The sequence below is a fragment of the Gadus macrocephalus genome, chromosome 3 (assembly GCF_031168955.1).
Source record: "Gadus macrocephalus chromosome 3, ASM3116895v1".
NCBI lineage: Eukaryota > Metazoa > Chordata > Actinopteri > Gadiformes > Gadidae > Gadus > Gadus macrocephalus.
The window spans coordinates 6749437-6771573 of NC_082384.1; the positions used below are offsets into that span (position 1 = coordinate 6749437).

The 22137-nt window shown below is 42.8% G+C and overlaps 1 protein-coding gene and 1 long non-coding RNA gene across 3 annotated transcripts in view; one reads left to right on the plus strand and one right to left on the minus strand.

Moving 5' to 3' along the window:
• Nucleotides 1–14446: 14446 nt before the first annotated feature.
• Nucleotides 14447–18406, minus strand: LOC132453853 (uncharacterized). Of its 2 annotated transcripts, XM_060046885.1 has the most exons (5): nucleotides 18302–18406; nucleotides 17699–18088; nucleotides 16232–16360; nucleotides 16038–16102; nucleotides 14447–15674 (listed from the first exon to the last, which is right to left on the minus strand). In XM_060046885.1, the coding sequence occupies exons 1-5, from the start codon at nucleotides 18387–18389 to the stop codon at nucleotides 15552–15554; spliced, it is 795 nt and encodes a 264-aa protein (XP_059902868.1). In that variant the 5' UTR covers nucleotides 18390–18406; the 3' UTR covers nucleotides 14447–15551. The 2 variants fall into 2 exon arrangements, with proteins under 2 accessions (XP_059902868.1, XP_059902869.1); XM_060046886.1 differs by lacking the exon at nucleotides 18302–18406 and having other exon boundaries at nucleotides 17699–18267.
• A 1219-nt stretch (nucleotides 18407–19625) lies between these two features.
• LOC132453867 (uncharacterized) overlaps nucleotides 19626–22137 on the plus strand; it is a 154086-nt gene continuing 151574 nt past the window's right edge. Inside the window, exon 1 of the long non-coding RNA XR_009524824.1 lies at nucleotides 19626–20341. This is a non-coding gene — a long non-coding RNA (uncharacterized LOC132453867). The remainder of the gene's footprint in view (nucleotides 20342–22137) is intronic.

The following is a 22137-nucleotide window of genomic DNA, read 5'->3' on the forward strand; positions in this document are numbered from 1 at the left end:
AAAACAAGCATACAGCAGTTACTCACTGTCCGATTCGTTGACCGCAGCAGTCTGATATGATCCATTTTATTGTCCAAGGAGCGTACGTTTGCTAGGATGATGGATGGTATGGCTGGGCGAGTTGGGCTAGCCGCTAGCCTAGCCCGGATACCTCCGCGCTTGCCCCTCTTCTGCTTCCTCGCACACCGCTTCCGAGGCTTCCTTTCCGGGGGAGGGGTAGCAGTCGAGTCCGGTGTAGTCTCAGTCCGGGTAGTATTCCGAGCTCCCTTAGTGCCACTGCAGTAATGTCCACAACTTTGTGGATCTGTCCACAACTTTGTGGATCAGGTCCCACCTTGGAGAAAAGGAAACAACAGATGTTTCAGGAGTTGATGTGTGCCCGGCAGTCTGAACAGGAGTCGCCACAGCAGTTTCTTTACCGCATGATTGGACTTAACAAAAACTAATGTTCCAATCAAAGCAGAACAATGCAGAGATCTCCTATGAACCCAAGACAATACAAGAAGTATTCCTCCACACTATCCACCAGGGCCTGGGACCAAAGCACACTGAGCTTCGACAGAGATTGAGACCCCTCATCTCCAACAGCCGTGTCACAGATGAGGAAATCCTTGGCCAGGTAATGAGAATTCTTAGTGATGAAAATGAGCACCAGCGCAGACTTGGCCAACTCCCTTGCCAAAAGCCAACACATGCACATAATGGCAAAGTGGAAACCGGAAATTGGCAGGGTAACGACCGGCCACGAGACACAGCTGCGGAGAGTAATAACCCCCCGACCATTCAGCAGCTCAGTGCCCAAGTAGAGACCCGGACACACATGGTGGCCACTTTAATAGACCAACAGGCAACTAGCATCCAAACAGCTCACTCACCAATACCACCCTCTCAAATCTCGTCTCACCCCCTGTCGCACCATCCTCCTAACTTACCTCCAGACAGACGTCCTCAGTCCCTGCTGAGTCGACCCCCCTTCCAGACAAGGGGAAGAACAGCCCGTTGCCAAAAATGCATTGAACAAGACTTACCGGATTGCAACCACTGCTTTGTCTGCAGAGGGTCAGGACACCGAGCAGGGGGATGTCTAAAGCGGACTACGATTCAGGGAAACGGGACCAGGCCAGTAAGGGTAGGCAAAGACAATATTGTTATTCCAGCTGGGAAAGCAGTTAATGTGTGCTGTCGAGTGCCATGTAACTTCAACACCTCCGACCCCCTTGTCCTGTATGAGCCCACAGAGCAGAGCACCGTTTTAGGCCAGCTGAGTGTAGGGGAAGGCCTGCTAGAAATCAATAACACCCAACAAACAAGTAGAGCCCGCATCAACAGAAGAAGCAGCATCAGCTGAAGTTAACAATGTGGCCTCACCTTCTGAGCCCTGGCTACCGCCTGTCGATATCAGTCACCTTACTACTGAACAACAACATATGGTTAAAGAATTGCTGTATGCAGAATCCGGGGCATTTGCTCGTGAAAGTAATGACATTGGGTGCATTCCTTCTCTGAAAATGGAGATCAATGTTAAAGATGACATTCCAACAAATAGAGCCTATGCATCTATCCCCAAGCCACTGTACAAGGAGGTGAAGGAGTATTTCCAGGAGTTGTTGGTGAAGGGATGGATCATTAAGTCCCGATCTCCCGATGCTGCCCTTGTCATATGTGTTAGAAAAAAAGATGGCTCATTGCGTCTGTGCATTAACTACCGGCTCCTAAATAACAAAACAGTGGCCGACCGACACCCTCTCCCCCGAATCCAGGATCTCACTGACTCTCTTGGAGGATACAGCTGGTGTTCAATCCTAGACCAGGGCAAGGCGTATCACCAAGGCTTTATTGCCGAAGGTTCAAGATACCTGACTGCATTCACCACTCCTTGGGGACTGTATGAGTGGGTCCGGATACCCTTCGGCCTATCAAATGCCCCAGCAGCCTTCCAAAGGAGCATGGAGGAGATGCTCGACACGCTCCGTGACGAATGCTGCATCCCCTATCGGGATGACGTTCTTTGCTTATCAAGGTCCTTTGAAGACAATGTGCTAGTCCTGCGCCGAGTCCTTCAAGCCCTACAACAGTACGGAGTGAAGCTAAAATCCGAAAAGTGTGAGCTACTCCGCAAAGAGGTCAGATATGTTGGACGGCTTGTGTCTGCTGAAGGAGTGAAAGTGGATCCAAAATACCTTGAAGCAGTGCGGGCACTAAAACACAAAGCACCAAAGACAGTGGGAGAAGTCAGGCAGCTACTGGGATTTCTGAGCTATTATCGAACGTCTGTACAAGATTTTTCACGAATAGCAAAGCCCCTATATGATCTGCTAAAGTCAAAAACGGACTCACTGCCACCCACGCTGAAATCCAAGCCACTACGAGGCAAAATAAAAAAGGTATCCAACAGTCCTCCAGAACCCCAGTAGAGTGGAGAGAAGCACACCAGCAGGTCCTTGAATGCTTAATTGACAAGCTCACCCAACCCCCAGTACTGGGATACCCAGACTTCAGTCGCCCTTTCACACTTCACACCGATGCGTCTCAAAAAGGCCTGGGTGCAGTTCTCTATCAGAACCAAGATGGGAATTTGCGGGTGATCGGCTATGGGTCACGCACGCTAACACCAGCAGAACAAAACTATCACCTACACAGCAGGAAGCTTGAGTTCATGGCGCTAAAGTGGGCAGTCTGTGATCAATTCAGAGATTATCTATTCTATGCCCCTCATTTCACTGTCTTCACAGATAATAACCCCCTGACATATATTCTCAGTACTGCTAAACTCAATGCAGTAGGCCACCGCTGGGTAGGACAGCTAGCTGATTTCCACTTCGACATCAGATATCGGCCTGGGAAAACAAACATCGACGCCGACACCTTATCCCGTCTTCCGCTTGACCTTGAGGCCTCCATGGTAGAGTACTCTGAAGGGCTTTCGGAGGATGCAGTGTGTGCTTTGTGGGAAGGAACTCAAAGGGCCGAACAGGGAGACGTTGCCTGGGTGGCAGCCCTTAACTTAGCATACCAAACTCAGTCTCACATGGAGCCTTTGCAGACGATCAGCCATGATGAGCTAGTAAAGCAACAAAGGACAGACGCTGTAATTGGAATAGTCATGGAACTAAAGATAAACAATACAACCCTTACAGAGAACGAGAAAGGAAAAGTCGACACAGGCACAAGGAGACTCTTAAGGGAATGGAGCAGGCTGCACATAGTGGATGGCCTACTCTACAGGAAAACCATTGGTCGCAGACAACTGGTTCTGCCAGCCATCTATAGGCAAGTAGCACTAACCCACTTGCATGACAACATGGGCCATGTTGGCGTGGAGAAAGTCTTGAGCCTAGCAAGGGAGCGCTTCTACTGGCCTTTCATGAAAAAGGAGATTGAAGATTTATTGCGTTATTTCTTGAAGAAAGTGGTCCAATCCTTGGTCGCTTTTAACTCACTATATTTGTTAAAGTTGGCATGGTTCGGTATGGTAACTATGAAGCTTAAGGGAGGGAATTGTATCTAACGCGTGTGAGGGACAATATCGTGAGCTTCAAGCCCCGGGCTTAAGCCCGGTTCTCTCCGCGGTTACCTATAGTCTCTCTCTTCTCCAACTCAAACACGCGCTTTTTCCCGTCAAGTGGGCGTGGCCTATGTGAAGTGGGCTTGGCTGGGGTGACGTAATGGCTCCGCCCCTGTCTAAAGGTGCTGCCATCTGTGGCTGGAGTAGTTATTGCAGCTTAAGTGTTCGATCCTGCTTCCTAGTGGCTATGTGAGGGTAATGCAGCTTGTGTGTTCGATCCTGCTTCCTAATGGCTATGTGGGAGCAGCTTATGTACTTAAAATACGTAACAGATTACCTAACCAGAAGATGCCCTTGCATAAAGCAAAAGACACCAGCCACACATGAAAGAGCACCCATGGGGAGTATCACATCTAACTCGCCCCTTGAACTCGTGTGTATCGACTCCCTCCACTTAGAAGCCTGTCGTGGTGGATGTGAGTACATATTGGTCGTGATTGACCACTTCACCAGGTTCGCACAAGCCTACCCCACTCGCAACAAAGCGGGAAAGACAGCTGCTGACAGACCCTTCAACGACTTCATTCCCAGATTTGGTTATCCCACCAAGCTTCACCACGACCAGGGTCGAGAATTTGAAAACGAACTGTTCAAATCACTCAGGCAGTTATCTAGTGTTGGCCAATCGAGAACCTCCCCCTATCACCCCCAAGGCAACCCTGCCGAGAGACTAAATCGCACGTTGCTGCAAATGCTACGGACCCTAGGAGAGAAAGAAAAGGAAAATTGGAAAGACCACCTACCTCACGTGCTACATGCCTACAACTCCACAAAGCATGAGGGCACAGGTTTCTCAACTTACTTCCTAATGTATGGCCGTCATCCCGTTGATCTCCTCTTTGGTCTAATAGCAGAGGAAGAAGATGAAACACCAACAGGATATGCGGAAAAATGGGCAGGAAGGATGAGGCTTATCGAATAGCAAACGCAAACAGCCAACAGTCAAGTGCCAAAGGGAAAGTCCACTATGACAAAAAGAGTGACTCTCCAAGAGGAGTGTGCCCCAGAACCGCAGCCTGAACCCCAAGTCGTGCTTAGAAAATCAGTAAGAGAAAGGAGACCTGGCTACGTGTTCACATACCCCTCCCTTGGCCAGCCTGCCTACCAGTTACGTCCCACTGTGAACGCAGTTGACATTCAACCAATCCATTATGGCCACATGTTCTACCCCTATGCCCATGCTTTGCAACCCCCATCTATTATCCCTCCATATCTATACTCACTGACTCATTGCTTCTAAACATTGGGGAGATACTTACATACACATAGATCCAGATCTTACACTGAGTTTTGAAGGTGTAGAGTTGTGAAGAATTCAAATCAGGTGTCAGGAGCCACTTCTTTTTGTAGGGGAGTGTGTGGTACACTCAAAACCAGACCACTATTTCAAGTTTTAATTTTGAAAGAGTTTATATGTAAAACCGGTGATCATTCATTTATATTTTTGATTAATTATTTATCACTAATTATTATGGTCCAATATTGTTGTGGGGATCGGGAGTAAATATTTGTTGTGAGACAAAGCGTTAGTACTGGGAAACGGAAGGGCGGAACCAAAGTGTGTTGCAGTCCGGAATTCTATGGTTGAGGGGCACTTCCGGTTCCTCACCAGACGGATTTCGGAAAATGAGAGCAGGTTTGCACACAGTGAAAATCACTCTTATTACTATCTTCATGAATCTGAACATTGTATTATAAACAGGTTGATAAACTTTGGGTACAGTTTTAAGTCTGAAAATGTCGAGTTATGAACTTTGGAAAGTCCTTTGTTTGTTTCGCGCCAAACGGCTTTTGTGTAAAATGGCAGTTGGTCGTACGCAGAGAATATTATTGTGGCAAAACACACATCGTAGAGCATGATTAAGTTTACTTTGGCCCTGAACATCTGACATACATTTTTAAGAATATATTTCATGTGATTAAGAGGTTGATGACGTTATGATAGTATATTTTATAGAGTATAAGAAAAGTGTTTTAGCTATATGCTTAGCCTGTCAGTTAGGCAGACCTATCAACCATTGTAGTTCAGGCAGTGGTTTAATTTAAATTCCCGTAAATGGGAGAACAGTCTTTTAAATGACAAGTGTTATTGTGGTGTAAAGCCAAAGTATATTTAGGTTTGACATTTTATTTATTATATAGGAACAAAACTGTATTAAATTGCACTATGTGAGATAGCTTTAAAAATAACCAGCCAATAAGCTGAAAACAGGCACTTCAACTTTAGCTTAGGTGAATTTTGACAAAAGGAGTGTGTATTTTGATATGAATTGTAAAATGAGTTGTGTGTTTATTGTAATGTGAATTAAGAGCAGATAGGAACGAGATATGTGAGCCTCACTTTTTATTGCACGTTTTATTTCTAACAAGGAACCTACTAAGGGAGAATTTACATTTGTACATGCACTTTAACCAGGGAATAGTTTATATTTATATGTGATATGTGATATTTGGGATAATTGTTGATTAAAGAGACGGATTTCGGAAATGAGAACAAAGCTTTGTTGCTTCATTCCTGTACTGTCATCTACCTGCATTTCAGGGAGTGAAGGAAAATCCGCTCTCAACAATCTATTTGTTACTTCCGTCCTGGCCACTTGGGACCGGTAACATCCACATCACTTATTGTAGGAGGGGGCTCTGGAGGTGGGGTTATGGGGTTATGTGCATATGTCTTTGTGTATCGCTGTGTGTGTTCCTATGTGTATGCATGTGTCCACGTGTGTGTCCGGGTGAACCTTTTGATAGTGTTAAATACTAAGCCTGTCAAAATGTAGCATTGCATGTTGGACTTTGTGCCGAAACCACAAATGTTTCCGCTGGCTGTCATTGGTGGTAGAGTTTCATTTTGGGGTTTCTGGGTAAAAGCCTGTAGAAGCATGCAACAAAAATCATCTCACTATGTTCTTACTGTCTGTTCACATCTTCAAAGAATAGGAAGAGACATACCACCATCCCAGACCCTGCTCCTGGCTTTCTGCCTCTTTTCTTATTTTTTTGGCCATAAAGCCATTTTAACCCAATCAGCTTCAGTAGAAAGAAAATGGATGGATAAAAACATTGATCGAGCACATGTGATTGAGTACATGTAAATTGCTATGCTAGTTTGCGGGACGCATGACAATCAAAGATAAGTCGTTGTGGTTTTCATGCAGAGCGTGCGTTGGAACAGCGCAAGACATTTTCAATTTAGAAATTTTTTGATTTGATTGAATGAGTCGTTATTATCAACACATTCTCACTCCGAGCGCGTCCATTTCTGACGAACGGTCAGTGACTTTGGCTTCAGTTGCTGACGCAAAAGGGTACTCTTGCGCTTCTTTTTTCGACGCATGGGGTTTTCAACTCCTTACAATGTAACAACTTCACGGGGGAGCCGATGGCTGCACATAGAGACGCTATGAGCATTCGGGTTTTCCACTCATTACAATGTAATCCCTCCACGGCAATATATGAAGCTATGAGCATTCATCCCATTGGCTAACGGAAGAGCCGATGGCTGCACATAGAGACGCTATGAGCATTCATCCATGCTAACGCAGGACCATGTGCTTCTTTTTTCGACGCAGGGGGTTTTCCACTCATTGCAATGTAATCCCTCCACGGCAATGTATGAAGCTATGAGCATTCATTCATCCCATTGGCTAACGGAAGACCCGATGTCTGCACATTAACGGCGATTTTACAGTGAAATCTGTGACATTCCTCAACACAACTACACCAACGTGTCCTTGTTAATTACAAAACATGTATGGGTTAAGTTTATGGGCATCAGTTCTCCTGTTTTGTGTTTTGATTGAGAGAAACAATCGTTTTTTTGATCAGTGTTGGGTAGCTGAGGTCGTTGCTATAGAGGCCACGTCCGTGCGCTTTTTTTGACAACTGACAGAGCAACCATTTCTCATCAAAATTATGTTCCCAGAGAACTATTCGACATTCTCAATTACGCTTGTCTAAAAAACGTATTTTGTCCGTGATTACGTTTTATTGAACATATTGTAATGACCTCGCCGGTGACATAACGATGTCGAGTCATTAGTAATTGAAGGAACTTTTAATGAACCAAAACCAGGGGTGTGTTCGAAACCGCGTACTTGCTTACTACTCCTACTAACTATGACGTCAAATTGAGTAAGCGAGAACTTAGTAAGCGAGTTTAGGTAAGCGAGTAGTATCCGAATGTCTTCTACTTCCGGAAAGATTTTGAGTAAGCATCGCTAGCTTACTAGACGTACTAAACTGCCCCAGAATGCACTGCGTCTATTCAAAAGAACAGTGGAAGCAATGACGCTAAACGGGGAGCCGCAGCAGCAGTGCTTTTAATAATTGTTTAACAATTGTTTTAACATATCACCGCAAATCCTTAGGTTGAAGGTGTACTGTGACGTTAAATGTGACGTTTATATATTTATTTATAATGTTTATTAACGGCGCCCGGTCGGTAGGTTATTGACACGTCATTTGATTCACGTCATCTGAGGTGGTTAAGTAAGGACGGTCTTCTGAACGTCGATTACTCAAATGGATTACTCAATCATTATTTAAGGATTCGAGAAGTAAGCCAAATATTTAGTAGGTAGTGAGCAGTAAGCAAGTAGGCGGTTTCGAACACACCCCAGGTCACTGAAACCCGTTACCAACGGCAGAAATCCCACCCAAAACAAACCCCGGTTACCCCGGCAACCCCCAACACGGTCTCACTCACGTGCAGGCCCCCACCCTCGTGTTCTTCCAAGGCCCTCCCCCAGCTGACCTAATGATTCGCCCCCACACTGATTGACAAGAAGAACATTACAATACATTGCACACAGAACAACTGGCATAACGGACAACGAAATACAATGCAACACATAACACACAAACTATTACTGTCCCAGGGTCGCGAATTCGTTCTCAGCCTATTTTTGCCATTTATTTACTGTGTTACTATGGCAGAATAAAGAATGAATTCATGCATTATCATTCAACTTGAACATGTGTTTTTACAGTATAGAGTGGTGGAGAGGGATGACGTATGTTGGCAAACCCGGAAGTGAGCGTCGCCCTCGGTTCCCTTGACAAAAAGCCAACGGGTTTTCCATTGGATTTTGGATTATTGCAGAAAAATCCTCAACTCCTCAAAAACTGAAAATAAATAAATAAATAAAAATAACCGTGCTCCAAAGAACGAAGTGTAAACCAATGCATTCTGAATGGGAGTTTTTCTCCGATTTTTCCATGCTACACAACGAAATATAAACCCATGCAAATAAAGACTTCATGGTCATAATCATTTAAATATCATTAAGCTACTACTGAGTGTGTAGGGAGGTATTCTATTTTTTTCAACGGGGCTGAATCCAGTCACTTGACCGTCATGGTTGCTATGGTGGTTGCTACCGACCGCCCCCTCTAATACTCGTGGCTCTAAAAACCACGCGGCAAAGGAGCTGTCGTCAATTGGGTTGTTTTTGTCGTAAACTAGGGTCCGATGGTTGAAAAATAGACAGATATTCCAAGGTATCCTTAAAAGGCAGCTTGGATGTGTTTATTTTCTGCAGTTTAGACTTCTTCTATAACTAATTTTTGAAAGCAAAACACCAAGCTCATTGATTTAACGAGGGAGGGTTATTTGAAACAATTTATTGAATAAATATTTGTGAGAGGTCATTCCTTCTCCTGATTTTACTTCCTATTTATGTCAAGGGTAAACCCCTACTGTCCACAAGCATCCCCCCCTCCCCATATGGATTTGGAGAATTGTTGCCACGTCCCAGTGGTGGAGGTATCATATATATATATATGAAAGAGGGCATTCAATTATAGCCTACTACAATGATCAATTAGGAGGCCGAAGCCCTAAAGGAAGTGATGCAATAGGTGACTGAGTCGACAACATTTAAGTAAGCTGTATAGGGTCTCTTATATATCAAAGGGGGTCTCAAAGGACGCATACGCTTCAACCTGTGGCTCCAGCCCTACAGGAAATGACTCAGCAAGTGCTCCATCTCGTTGCAACTCACCCAGCGGCTCGCTTGCAAGATTTTGGCCTGAAGTTCTTCCCAGACCTACACCCTAGCCATCCAACATGCATATCTGAGAATCAGGCCTCTCTTTAATAATGAAAAAAAGTTACGAGAGAAACACACATTAACTTTTTGTTATCTCATAAGCGGCGTGGTGCCGGCTCCTTTTGACCTTTTGACCCCCGACTTCAAAAACGTGGCCACAGGCCAGCTGTGTCACACCTTTAGCCACAAATGTACACCTCCATCCCACAAAAAATGGGGACTAGAAACAAACCTCTGTCTTTACTGTACTGTTGGAGGTCACGCCCCTTTGCCGACCTTTTCGAGATAGCTAGGGATTGTTACGTATTTTAAGAATCTAAGCTACCCACACATAGACCCAATGAAGCAGGACCAAACATATAAGCCGTAAATACTATACATAGCCACAAGGGGAGCAAGACCTTATTGGAGGCTGCTCCAGCCACAGATAGCAGCACCTTTTGATAAGAAGCCGAAGCCATTACGGCACCCCGGCCACGCCCACTAAGCCACGCCCACTTGACGGTCTCTACCTGTGCACTAGAGGTGGAGAGCGTCAGAGATCAATAGGTAGTGGGGGCAAGCACACCCCGAGGGCAAGCACTGTTCCTCCACGGACAAAGCATGACTCCTTCGGGTTTTGTGTTGGAGTGTTGGTCTAATCAGATCTGAAATGTACTTGATGTCATCTCTCCCAAAGCGAAAACGTGCATACAGTTCATCTGAAGTGTATTGCTCAAGTGGTTTGGCACGCTCAGCGTACACCCTAGCAGGGTGCCTTCTCCTATGGTACCGATGAACAATACCCGCCATCTGGATGCCTCTGTAGGTTAAGAGAAATGTGTGCGAAACATGATGTGTTTAAGTGGTCAAACCAATTAACCAGCAACAAGCTAATTACTAGAAGCCTAATTGATCACAGGCCAAAGCAATAATGCCCAAGGCGTTAAGAGAAATGTGTGCGAAACATGGTGTGTTTAAGTGGTCAAACCAATTAACCAGCAACAAGCTAATTACTAGAAGCCTAATTGATCACAGGCCAAAGCAATAATGCCCAAGGCGTTAAGAGAAATGTGTGCGAAACATGATGTGTTTAAGTGGTCAAACCAATTAACCAGCAACGAGCTAATTACTAGAAGCCTAATTGATCACAGGCCAAAGCAATAATGCCCAAGGCTTATAAGATCAGTGGAGAAATCATGGAGACCAAGGAGAAATCATGGAGTCAAAAGGGCCTAATTTCACTGTGGCAGAAACGTACGCACTACTTGGAGGGTGTTCGGGCCAATTTTGCCACAATAGTAGGTGGTTTCAGCTCGGCAAAGGGTGGGGAGGTCACCAAGAAAGGTAAAGACACCATTTGGGAAGACATTACCAACCGAATCAATGCCTTGGGGTCTGGCCAAAAGAGGACCTTAAAACAAGTAACACTGCGCTGGAAAAACCTGCGGGCCAAGGCAACCAAGGACCTCAGTGAGGCAAAAAACCCTTGCACTGCTAACAAGCCATATAAAAGGGGTGAATACACTGATATGGTCCTCGATATCGTCGGAGGCGAAAAATCAGAGGCTCTGCACGGTATAGAAGGTGTAGAAGGAAATGGCCACAATGACAGAGGCTGGAGAATGTGAGCCGAACCCTCCTGCAGAGGAATTTGTCCTGGACCTTACTCCAGCGATTGAGAAGGATGGATCGATGGACGATGGATCCCCCCTGACCATGGAGCCAGTTGTTTCTAGAGTTGCTAAAACAAAGCGTAAACGTTCCTCGGGCCAGGATGGTGACGCCTATGAGGTGCTTCTGCGAAAGGAAACTGAAAGAGCAGAAATTCAGATTCAACTGGCAAAAGAGAAACTCCTGCTAACCCAACTGCAGCAGACAAAAGTGAAAATGGAGATACAACTCCTAAAGGCAGAGGTGGAAAGAGCTGGTCTTTGTCCTGTAAATGATCCTAACATTTTTTTAATATTGGACAGTGCTATTTTTTGTTCCGTGGAGGAACAGTGCTTAATTGCGCTCGCGCTTTTACGCATGTGGGACTTTCTACCAAGTCAGGAGACTATATGGGAGTGGACAAATCCACTGTGAGTAATCAGGTGAAGGTTGTGTCCATGGCACTGGGCAGTCTGATCAATCAATTTGTTTCCATTGGACAGTGCTAAAATTTGTTTATTACCAAAACTAAATAAGGAATGTAAATGTTTCAGTTCATTATCATTTTTCTGTTTCTTAAAATTAAAACAAACAATGGCTATTTGTGGCCACCTGTATTTTTCGGTGTACTTGTTGTTCTTTGCTAAGCCTGTAGGCTGCACTGTTGGTTCCATTCTAAAATTCGGTAATCGAGATTTGGTAATTCTGAAATTTGGGATTTGGATCACTTTGATCCTATCCAAAGTTTCTTTGAAAAACTGGCATAAAAGTAATCTGGATCTAGTGATCCTGGATAGCAAAACATGGGATTTCCAAATCCGGATCAGTTTGATCCAGATTAAATTTTTTGAACAACTGGGCCCAGGCCATCAGCATGAGGGGTTAGAGTCAAGATACAGCCGGCCATGGGAGGAGTTGTTCATCCATTTTGATGGAGACCGACTGAAAGGACACTCATCAACCCCTATTTCTTTATTTTTTTAGTTTTGATTAAGGAAATTTAAACAACCTATGTCCTTCCAGATCAACTTTTCCTTAAGGGAAAATGTCAAGAGGCCAAGGAAAGATTGGAAGGACAACTCACAAGAACTTGAATTCAAAGAGCCAACGAAGACGGGATGAGGAGAATCGCTCTTGGAACTTAAACACCACGTTGCGTGGCATGTTGTGGCTTGGCTGTTGCTTGTCTTGGCTGTGGCGTGCTGTGGCGGTAGCAGGCGTAGTTTTGCTTCATAAATGAAGATAAATCCACAGTGGCCGACAGGCCGCCTTACCAATCAGCCACTGATTGGTAATCAGCCTCAGGTGCGCTGGTGGCACAGCATGCCAAAAACCTGGAGTGGCGTTAGGCCATGGAGTGGGCGTGGCTTGGGCACAGTGAGGGCAGGTAGCAGGAGGGAAAACCCGGCTCAGGATCGTGAAGAGCTGGCCCGGACCGTGACACACTGTGCACCTCAAAGAAAATGGGAAATGGAGTGAAAATGCTTACACTAAACTGACGAGAAGTACACAGGAAAACCACAATAGCATCCTTTAGCTGAAAAACACAAATCACTGATGGTCTTTACAAATGCTGTTGAAATGAGTCATGTAATCACGTTGTAGTACCGGTATACACTGCTCTTGAGTTTAAGTGGGAAGAATTTATTTGATAATTGCGTCTTATTTTCTGAGGTTTAATCATTTTGGCAAATTGGATAGGTTCGCTTTACTACCTACTTTGAATATCACTTAATCACAGTTATAGTCCCAAATAATGGCCTTGATAGTAGGAATAGGAAGGAATATAACATGTTTAATATTAATACCACAGAATAAAACACACAGTATTTCACATTTGCGCTATCAATACTGATGTCCTGTGTTTCAAGCGAAGCGCTTCTAACTGGCAGAGTTGGTTTTGGATGGCGGTTCGAACCACAGGCTTCGCCTTCAAGGGGATTTCTCCAGCCACTAAAGACCCCAGAGTTTATCAGACAACACCTGACTCAAGAAAGAGAGCACAGGAAATCTGGTTCCAGAACCGCTTTTACCAGTTCCTAGTTTTCCCCTCCTTACCTTCCAGTGTGGCTTTGCCCCGGCTGACCACAGTCATATGTTTTTTCTCTGTCCAAGACTGAATTTTTTTTGGTGTTTTGTCTTCAAAACCCTGTCTGACGTCCTTCAGCTAAATCTTCAGCCATGTCCTTTGGTAGCCATTTTTGGGGTTCCCCTTGTGCCTTCTGCCTACTCTAGAATTCAAGCAGATGTTATTGCGTTCTCTTTGCCCTTAGCTCGGAGAAGAATACTTTTTGAGTGGAAGTCTCCCAAGCCTCCCCTGTCATCTTCCTGGTTGAGTGATGTTATGTTCTTTATCAAACTGGAAAAAATTAAATATTCTCTGAGAGGTTCTTTGAAGAAATTTGACTGTAGGTGGCGCCCCTTCATCTCTCACTTCAATAAGCTTAAGTCACTTCCCGATGGCTAAGTAATAACCCTATCCGTTTGGTAACCAAGCTAAACAAGGTACCCCTTTTAAGATTTATATGAATGTGTGTATATGTGATGTACAGTATTTCATCGGCATTGTCTATATTAAGGTGAAATGCTCTTTTTTATACTATATTTTCTTTTTATGTAATTTCCATATGTCCAAGGATTGTTTGGGGTATGGGGTGGGTGGGGGTTGTAATTGTTTGTATGTTTGCATTAAAAAGAAAATTCAATAATAATCGTTGATTGAAAAAAAAAATGAAAGTGGGTGAATGACTTTTCTCTTTTCATGACACCACACTGTATATACCCCACTTGGGTGCACCTCTTAACTAATTTAACATGGAGGGAACATGCTGACAATAAACTGACGAGAATTACACAGGAAAACCACAACAGCATCCTGTAGCTGACAAACACAAACCACTGGTCGTCTTTGACAATCGCTGCACAGAAACAAGTTGTGTAATCACGTTGTAGTATCAGCTATGCTCAAATCTTTGATTATTTTTTGAGTCAATTAATCATTTTGACAAATTGCACATAGGTTCCGTTTACTTTGCATTAGATGTTAACATGATTAACTGATCAAATTGTATTGAGGAATTCACTTGCATTGACAATATATAGGTTTCAGAAGCCATATCTTAAGGATAACTTAGAGAATCAGGTAAAATCAGGAAATGTGTTTTGAGACAAAAATAAAAATGCTGTTTTGAGACACAAATTTGGGGGTTTTGTTACTCTTCATTGAGCATGAAGACAGGATTGTATCTCTTCAAACACTAACACATCAATGAAGATATGTGCCAACATGAGAAAAACGGTTATGTTATGGGTTGTCTGGTAAATAAAACAGAAGCAGCAAGCATCATGGGTCAGCAGGTCCTTCAAGATGCAGCTTACACACCAACCATGTCTTATCGAAGGCACCCAAGCACAAACACACACACACACACACACACGCACATGCACACGCACACACACACAAACAACGAAGAGGAGGTTGAATCTGTGTCTGCATCAGGGTCTGAGGGAAATATACGGGCAAACATCATTATGTGTCTGACAACATTATGGACAGGATCCCTTCAACTAACCGGATCAAAGCAAAAGAAACAAGGGCCATGTCCACATAGCGTGTTTGTCTTAGAGTCCGATAATTTTTAGATTGTTGCCCATAAGGAGAGGGCCTATGAGAACGCATGCGGCAGCCCAGAGAAAACACGCTGCACCCAACACCTTTTTTTCAGAGCGCTCCGCCTTTTCTGTGTGTCCGCTGCCACCACTTCTGGTTGAAAATACATTTTTCATAAAGGTGCTGGGTGTCGTCATTGCCACGCCTTTCCAGGCAACCAACAACGAAAAGGAGGATACGTCAAATATCAATTATGAAAAGGAAACCATGCAATGCTAGCCTGTCATACAATCACGGTCAGAGTGCAGTTCATTTTGTTTTAGGAAGAAAAGACCCAGTGATTATTCTCGCACCACACAAGAGCTTCTTCCCAGCGATCCCAAGAGCCCTGCCAGTGAAGAGAAGAAAGCAATGTTGACATGGGCCAGAGCAAGTTAAATGTTACGACCTGATACACATACAGAGGCCTTTGTCCATTTCCCTTCACTCAATCGTAATAGATAATATACTATTACAACAAACAGTATCTAATAATCTAAATTGCAAACATAATATCGGCTTTACTTTCTTAAATGTTTGCATTATATTGAGACTGAAGTGGAAATTGATGTTCTTCCTCCACTAGACAGCACAAAGATTAGGTCATATTAAGGGAGTAGAGTCCATGTGTTTGCATTAAAAGACTTTGTCATGGTCACATCCTCTTAGTATTGATGGCTGAGTAGGTGCTGAACTCTGAGGGTTGGACTCTCTTCTTTTTAGGTCTCTGAGAACGTAGAGGGATATCCAGTGTAGCGTAACACAAGCCATCTTCATCCTGAGAGAGACATCTGACTATTAATATTAATATTACATCATTACCATACTTTACTCTCTGCTATACCATTACATCATCAACACACTGTACACTTTGCTGTAACATGACATCATCAACATACATCATAGTATGACATCATCATCATGCCAGTTGTTTTATGCAGCTATTCTTGACCCTAATAACATGAAGCTCTGCTGAATGAACTTCTCTTCCCGTGTCTCGTAACATCTGACTATCGCTGAACATTGGGTCCATTGATGTCAACATCTTTGTACAGCGTGCCACCATAACATGTAAATGTTCTCCATACTGTCCTCTACCATTTCATAATAAATGTACTTAAGTATATGAACTATACGTAACCTGGTTCCTGATTGATGTTACATCTCTACTGTTGGGTGTTCCCTGAGCAACATGGAGGTCTTCATCTTAAAGAAACACAGACAGTCAATATTACGCTACAAAACCAGCACAGGGAGACAGTTATTGCTTGTACAGAAGACAATATGCTGCGAAGGTGTAGTAGGGTTGACAGTTAACAGAGATGTATACTCTACCTTTCCTTCTGCAGCGGAGGTAGACGACCAAGGATGAGAGGAGGGAGAGGAGAAGAGCAGAGGATGGACACAGGATGACCAGCAGCATCCAGCATTCTCCACAGTCTGGAGCAGCAGAGTCTCCAACAACTGCAGCATATGCGTAACGGAAACATACATTTGTTTATATTTCGAGCAAAGAAAAAAAATAAAATAATTTAATACAAATACTATTGCTGCTTGTGGTCACAAATAACTAAAAATAATTTTCCAAAAATGTATTTACATATATATATATATATATATATATTTATAAATATATATATATATATATATATATATATATAACAATATTTTGTTAATTATGACGACATGCCGCAATACAAAATAATACATTGTGAAAGGGTAAAAACTAGAACCCATATTATATATATATATATATATTAGAGCTGTCAAGCGATTAAAATATTTAATCGTGATTAATCGCATTAATGTCATAGTTAACTCACGATTAATCGCGATTAATCGCAAATTCTTTTTCTATGCTAAATATCCCTTGATTTTTTTGTCCCATAATTCTTCTCATTTTAATTCTCTTATCAACATGGTGAAGTGCATCGGCTTGTCTTGTGCAAATGATTTTTTATTGATAACAACATTGGCATATACTGATCAAAACAGGACGATACAAAAAAAGAGCCTATAGTGCAATTAAACGACTGCTTTGAACAAATGTAATTTGAACATAGCAGTCAGGCTACTGCTTCTTTGTTTTGAGCCAAAGAAAAAAAAAAATGTTTTTTTTTTTTTTGTTAATAAAATATTTACGTTAATCGCGCGATAATTTTTTTAACGCCGTTAAAATTGGCTTGCGTTAACGACGTTAATAACGCGTTTAACTGACAGCTCTAATATATATATATATATATATATATACCTTTATATAAATATATTGTATAAAAAGCTTGGTGCTAGTTTTTTACCCACAATGTAATGTATATTATTGCTGCATGTAATCATAAATAACGAAAAAATATTTCCAAAAATGTAATAGAAAATAATAATCAACTAATCTATGATACATATTTAATGAATCGATCAGCTCTCTACCCTCTACAATGAATAATAAACTGATAGTATGTTACCCATGAAACAATACGTACCAATATCCTGCACTTGTATCTGGAGATAAAAGAGCAGGGTATGTATATGATTGTAATGATGAGGATAAAATCGTTATCTAATTAGTATCACAAATATCTACAATGAACATATCGATCCATCTTGAGAGCATTCTGACTACAATTTCTGGATACAATAAAATGCTATTCTGTTCACTATTTCCTTCAAGAATACGTATTAGAGTAATTATAGCACAGATGCATATTGTCCATACATATAATTATTTCTAATTCATTTCAATAGTAAAAATAATTTCTTTACCTTCAATTTCACATTGCTAAACACATTTACACAAAGTAAACTTACCAAATGAAATCCTTGTGGTCAGATTTCCATATCTGCTGATATATTTTTGAACAATCTTGTCTCCATCTATCACAATCGTTTTTTCACTTCCACAGTAGTAGAGACCAAGGTGAGAATCAGTGATGTTTTTAATCAGTAAGTTGTATGATTTTGACGAATCGTTCCACTTCATATTTAAATGGGAGAAATGTCTTCCATTCTCTACATAATCAAAAGTGCCATGATCTCTGTTCTTCCATTTCAGAGTAAGTGTTGGCTGATTTTCATGAGAACAGTTCCTGAACCAAACAATAGTTTCACCAGATGAGAGTTTACAGTCACAGTGTAGACTAACATTTTCTCCTGGTCTCACGGTCCGCTCCACTACTGTGTAAGAGGACACAACAGCACCTTGAATTAAAAATATTAAATATGAGTCAGAATGAAGTAATACGAAGCAACATGGAGACTATTGAATGAAGTGTGTTCAAATACTAAAGTTATAATATATAGTAATAATATAGCAATCCATCATTAAAAGTTTTTGTTGAACACAATAATATGCCTACTGTGAAATATTCAATAATACTGTGTATTATTGAATATTAAAGATTAATATTTTACCCCAGACGATGGGTAGAAAGACATACATCCAGCTCATGGTGATGATCCGTTGAGTAGAGGACATTTGAAACATTTTCGTTACGCACATTTGACCGACAGGCAGAAAGATGAAAACAACTTGTGATTGGCTGGCCTTGTGGAAAATGTTGAGGTTATTTTTTTCTACGTACAAGGTGAGGTTTGATTGTCAGAACATCAAAAACCTCATTAGGTGATCTGAGTTTCATTCTGTTTATAGATTAAATAACATTCACTTTTCATTGATTCCAAAGTCCAAAATCGCAGTCATAGCATTGAACCATGTGGAGCCCGGAACCCGGAATAACTCAACATAACCACCAATATTACGCAAATATTCCGTTAGCATATATATATGTAAGCAGTGGTGTAGTCTATTTTATTGTAGTGGGTATACTCATTTTTTATTTTTTTGGGGGGGGTTGGGGGATTCCTCTGCGTACCACTAAATAGCACATCGATCCGCTTATGGTCTGGTCTACAACGTGAATAGATCAAATATATAATTCGACATCAAGCTAGATTCTGGACATGGACATCCACACATTTCCAATTAGGACCTAGCGGATAATGGGTTCCATGGGCTTGCCTCTCTCAGCGGTCCATGACGGATAACAAGGTTCAACCCTTTGCATTCCTTTCCAAGAAACTCTCTTGAATAACATCAAGCCCAATGCTCTGTCTCGCCTGTTTGACCCTGGTTCTGCTCCAAGGTTATCCACCAACATCCTTCCCACTTACTGCATGGTGGGGGCTGTCACTTAGGGCATTGTGAGAAAGGGATCAGACAGGCAACTGTTAGTGTTCAAGTACCGGACGGCTGTCCCCCAAACCGGTTGTTTTTTCCGGAAGTGTTACATTTTTCTAAATTGAACAGTGTCTGGCATGGCTCCGGCACATTAACAGTGTTAACCGCTACCTTGACACCGCAGTTAACACTGGTAATCCCTACTAAAATTGACTGTGTGTGCAGCGCAGGAACTCACTCACCCAGAGTGTTAGTTAGTTGTAAATACCGGACATGTTGGCGGCATTATCATAACACTGGGATCTGCCGTTATAGATATCATTACCAATGTCTTGTAAAACTCCAAGAACAGACAGGCTCTGTTCTTGGAAAAATGACTCTCCTCAATGACTCTGAATTCACGGAAACTTGAAAAAAACTCTACACTCGGGTTTGGTTAGTCCAAATATGATTGGATTATTAAGATGCATGTATACACCTTAGTCAAACTATAATCGAATCGAATCAAGTTACTCATAGTCGAATTAAGGCACCTAGATTATTCGATTGTTAGTCTAATTAAAGGCATATTGTACGATTTTCAGTGATATGCACTTTTTAATATGTTGTTGAAATTGGTTTTGACATCCTGACAGCAATAAATAACTTATGGGCAATGAAAAAGAAGCGAAAAAAAACCGAATTCTGTATCTGCTATAAACCTGTTAAAATGCTTACCAATCGGAGACATTGTACCCGAATCTAAAGAACCAATCACAAGCCTGCGCGTTCTCTCCCCTCTGTGTACGAGCCTGAGCCGGCCTGAGCGCGTTCACGGAGGGCAAAGAAAGCGTTGTTGTCATAGTAGTTCATGACAGTGGACTAGACCTAGTGAGCCTACAACGTTAACACGATGGAAGAAAAAAAACAGAAGTTACCACTGCCACCGTTACATGCCCCGGTTCATCCTTTTAAAAAGGCAAGAAAAAGAAAGACAGAAAATAAAAAGGCAGCAACAAAAAAAAAGTTGGAGAATGCTCGAGGAAAAACGAGAATAAATATTGGATTCGCTTTTCAGCGATGGCGACAGCTGAGGGAGTTGAATGGCCTGAAAAGTGACGCAATGGTTGCCGTTGAAGTAAGCCGTAAGCAGCATTAGCGCTCGTGCACGGCTCTGTGTCGAGGGGTTGCGGCAGGGAGTCCTGAAGGGTGGGGGAGGAGTTAAACGGAACTCCGAAGAGAAGCTAATTTCAAATCATGCTAGCTCTCTCACATCGTACAGTATAGCTTTAAGTGTGCATGTATCAGGTCGGATCACATGGAATCGGATTTTGCGTTCTGCGCATGCTCGAGATTTTTCCCGGGGGCCGTGATCCAGAAGTATAAGGAGACGAGTCATGTTGTTGTCGCCGTCGGAAAACGAGAGACGTTTTATTTAAAAAGGTGGCTAAGATGATGGAGGAAGCCAGTGTCGTGCAAATGTAGTTACCCCTATAAGAAGTGCATCATCATCAACATGCATTCAGTACACGCTACGCTTCTGTTACGAGAGTAGCGTATGTGTGTGCGCGAGAATGGCAGTGTGTGTGTGAGTGACCTCAGCGAGTGAGTGGACGAGCGACGAGAGCGAGCAGTTGCGCGCGTCAGTTTATGAATGAACGAGTCTGTTGTGTCTGTGCAAACGTGTACTGTTAAGTTAGTGGAACTACGGGTAAAGTACCCAGCCTGTCAATAATCGGTGGTCACTTCATTCCGACCTACAAGCAGACCCCCTGCCGGTCAAAGAGAAGGGTTTTACCCCCGAGAGAACATCGGCCCTGGAGGGAAGATCTCTCCTGTGCTCCTCGACTACGGTCTGGGAGCCGACAGCAGGAGAGGTGTGACACTTCGATTTCACCCAAGGCTTAAATAAAAGTACATGCGTTTCTAAACGTCGGTCACCAACAACGTTGTAAAGTAGTAACTTCAGGCACATCTGTCAAAATTAATGTTTTTTTACGATCTTTATTCATTCATTGCGCCGCGGCCGAACTGACGGGGATATTCTCTGATATTATGAATCTTAAAGACTGCGTCTGGTTCTCGGACTCTCTGATACTTCAGCAACTAGTAAAGACTCGTAGTGAGGGTTATCTCGGCCATGGTGGAGAAGGAATTTGGGTAAAGGAACTTTGGCTTTGACTCTCTGAAGTCCATATTAAAACGCGACATAGAAGAGAAAGGGATTGTTGCCGTATGCTGGTCAGCTGTCAGTTCACTTCGGGTCCATTTCTCCGACGCTCCATTGTTCTGTCCTCCAGCTTGACTACTCCCGCTGCTCCGGAGCCGGAGGAGTCTGCATACGGCCGAGAGGTCAGAACAGTGGAGCGTCGGAGAAATGACATGGACCCGAGGTGGACTGGCACCTGTCTACTGATTACATCTTTCTCTAATGCTGCGGCCGCCTGAGTTTGTTGTTGCTAGTGACGTAAAGAGGTCAACCGGTGGCTCTATTACCAGTAGTTGAAATGGGCACAGCGCCACCTATCGTACCGGGGTAAGAAATGCTTCGGCCAATGAATCGATTTTCTCACCGCCATGGATACTCTGACAATTGCAGTTGTCCAAAAGCTGTGCATGTAAACGTACTGAATGTTGCCATCAAAAGATACATATCGCATTATGAATTTCAGCTCGTCCTTGTCTGTAACATTTCGAGTGGAATCTCAGCAAACGTGGATGGTCCCGGACAAATCAGTGAGAGCCTGATTCGATCCAGGTCAAGTCACATCAGGCCCAGAATATTAGCCTACGTCAACTTAAAACCTTGAGAGACTTTACCACTTCAATCTCCCTGAGGATTACTTGACGTTTCTATCGATGTCAATCATCTATTTTTCATTCTGGTCCTCACTTATACAAAATTGGACTATGTGACCAGTACTTTCATGAATATCAGAACATTAATTTGCATTGATTTGAAATCTGTTTTTGGTTGAAAATGTATTGGAGGCGGTATAAAAACGGTGCTGCAGTCTGCAGCAGCTACACAAAGATGCTTGGTTAAGCATCAGAACACTAAGTAAGTACCGTTGCCTTATTTTCACTAAAT